This window comes from Acanthisitta chloris, unplaced genomic scaffold, assembly GCF_000695815.1.
Source record: "Acanthisitta chloris isolate BGI_N310 unplaced genomic scaffold, ASM69581v1 scaffold33029, whole genome shotgun sequence".
NCBI classification, from domain to species: Eukaryota; Metazoa; Chordata; class Aves; order Passeriformes; family Acanthisittidae; genus Acanthisitta; species Acanthisitta chloris.
Window position 1 is genome coordinate 1 of NW_008691388.1, and position 2,369 is coordinate 2,369.

A 2,369-nucleotide genomic window follows, 5' to 3' on the forward strand; every position below is an offset into this window, starting at 1 on the left:
CAGCCGCCCACCCGGGCCTGGACACACGGCAATTGTCCTCCTCCCAGGGGCCTTGGCCGCCCCCAGTCCCCAGGCACAGGGTCTGGGGGGAGCCCGGGGTGCTCTGGGGGGACAGGGTGCAGCGGCATCGTGCATCATGCCGGTGTTCCCCTCGGGCTGGTGGTCCCCATCAGGGAGCTTGCTTCAGTTTCCCCTGGAAGTTTCCCAGGGAGGAGGAGGAGGAGGAAGAGCAAGGCTCCTACAGCCTGCAAGACCATCCAGGCCACCTCTGTAACTCGCATCCCAGCAAGTGCCTGCAAACTGAACCCCATCCTACAGCCACTTTCCCACACCTTTCCCCTTCCCTTCTATCCACCCAGTTCCTGGCAGTGTGCAAGACAGGCTGAAGGCAGCTCAGGCAGGCACACAGGACCAAGTGCCTTTTGGGGAGCACTGAGCAGGTGTGCAGGGTGCCTGTGGGTACCATGGGGCCGTGTGAGGCTCCTGCCAGAGGAGGACACAGTGCTGCCCCTGCCTCAGTTTCCCCATTTCCAAACCACAGGATTTTCAAGCTGTAGATTCTGGGGGGGATGTTAGCTGGGGCATCCCCCGTTTCTGAAGACCAGCATGTCCCACAGGCTCAGCTCGCCCTCCCGCCATGGCATCACCGGATGGAGCCAGCGGTGTGGGTGGCAGTCCTGAGGAGACAGAGCTCAGCATCACCCTGACCCTCCGCATGCTGATGCATGGCAAGGTAATGGCAGGGGCCTGAGCACTGCCTGGGGTGAGGTGCCATGCTGGAGGTCCAGCTCCTCAACATGCCCTGTTCTCCTTCTCTGCTCCTAATCCCCCCTGTGAACAGCATTCCCAGAAGGATTTCTTTCCCCATGCTAAGCCAGGGAGGGGCCTGTCCCTGTGTCCCAGTGTCACCAGTTAAGCCACCCAGTGGCCCAGTGGCCCGGGGGCAGGGCCTGCCTGCTGCTGGTGTGCCAGGCTGTGGGCAGAGGAGGTATGTGGCAGGTGGGGAGCTGTCAGCTGATGGGGCCACTCTTGTCTCTGTCTTTGCAGGAGATCGGCAGCATCATCGGCAAGGTAAGTTTTGGGGTCCAGGGTGCTGCCAGCCCCAGGCTCACCTGGATCTGACCACCTGCCCTGTTCCCCTCCCTGCAGAAAGGAGAGACTGTTAAGAGGATCCGAGAGCAGGTAAGGGCATGCCAGGGGGCTGCTGGGTCCTGCTGCCTGTCCTGCCTGTGCCTGGTGGCTCCCACATGCCTGGGCCCCCAAATCCCAGGTGGAACCCAGGGAAGGCCGCCTGGGGCAGGTGGGAGGGGGAAAGCTCAGGTTTGAAGGCATCGGTCTCCCACAATGAGACTATCCCTGGGGGAAGTCATGGAGCACTGGGCTTGTGACATCCCTAACAGGGTGTGACACTGTCCCCAGAGCAGCGCACGCATCACCATCTCGGAAGGATCCTGCCCCGAGCGCATCACCACCATCACTGGCTCCACTGACGCCGTCTTCCGTGCTGTATCCATGATCGCCTTCAAGCTGGAGGAGGTAGGCAGCCCCTCTACACCCCTACCAGGTGCCCCCACACCTGTGGGATCCTGAGGGTCCGACACTGCATCCCCCTGCCTTACAGGACCTGGGATCAGGGAGCAATGGGGTGGCAGCAGGCAGAGCTCCGGTGACCCTGCGCCTCGTCATCCCAGCCAGCCAGTGCGGCTCCCTCATTGGCAAGGCAGGAGCCAAGATCCGAGAGATCCGGGAGGTGAGGCTGAGGGTGCCCTGAATCCATCTCCCCTTTTCCTCCAAGGGACACAGAGCCCTCAGCACAGGGGCTGCCACAGTCCTGCTGAGACTGTGGAAGGTGCTGCAGGAGGGGAGCATCACCCTGCAGGTTCTAGAAAGAACCCTGGGGGCTCAGGAGGAGGACAGAGGAGGTGTGAGGTGCTGAGCCCTGGCAGGGAGTGTCTGAGGAACACCAGCATCTCCCTTTGCTCCCCTCAGAGCACTGGGGCACAGGTGCAGGTGGCTGGTGACCTGCTGCCCAACTCCACCGAACGGGCTGTCACTGTCTCAGGGGTGCCGGACACCATCATCCAATGTGTGAGGCAGATCTGCGCCGTCATCCTGGAGGTACCTGATGAGCACCATGCCCAGCCCAGGGTGGGCATGTGCTACCCACCTCCCCCTCCCTGGGGCTTCCCATGCCCACCTGGACCCAAACACCAGGGTCCCCCTGTGTGGAAGCCTTGGTGGTGCTAGGCACTGTGCCCAACTTCCTGGGGGCTCGAGGGGGCAGAGGGTCCATGGGATTGCAGGGGCATTCAGCTTCATCTCTCATCCCCTTCACCTCCCTCCTTCTGTCTCCAGTCGCCTCCAAAGGG

At 62.4% G+C, this 2,369-nt stretch overlaps 1 protein-coding gene across 1 annotated transcript in view; it reads left to right on the forward strand.

The window, feature by feature from the left end:
• Nucleotides 1–637: 637 nt before the first annotated feature.
• PCBP4 (poly(rC) binding protein 4) overlaps nucleotides 638–2,369 on the forward strand; it is a 4,182-nt gene continuing 2,450 nt past the window's right edge. Inside the window, 6 exon segments of the mRNA XM_009082210.1 lie at nucleotides 638–733; nucleotides 1,048–1,071; nucleotides 1,150–1,182; nucleotides 1,420–1,536; nucleotides 1,622–1,750; nucleotides 1,990–2,156. Of these exon segments, the coding sequence (XP_009080458.1) occupies nucleotides 638–733; nucleotides 1,048–1,071; nucleotides 1,150–1,182; nucleotides 1,420–1,536; nucleotides 1,622–1,750; nucleotides 1,990–2,156 (566 nt within the window).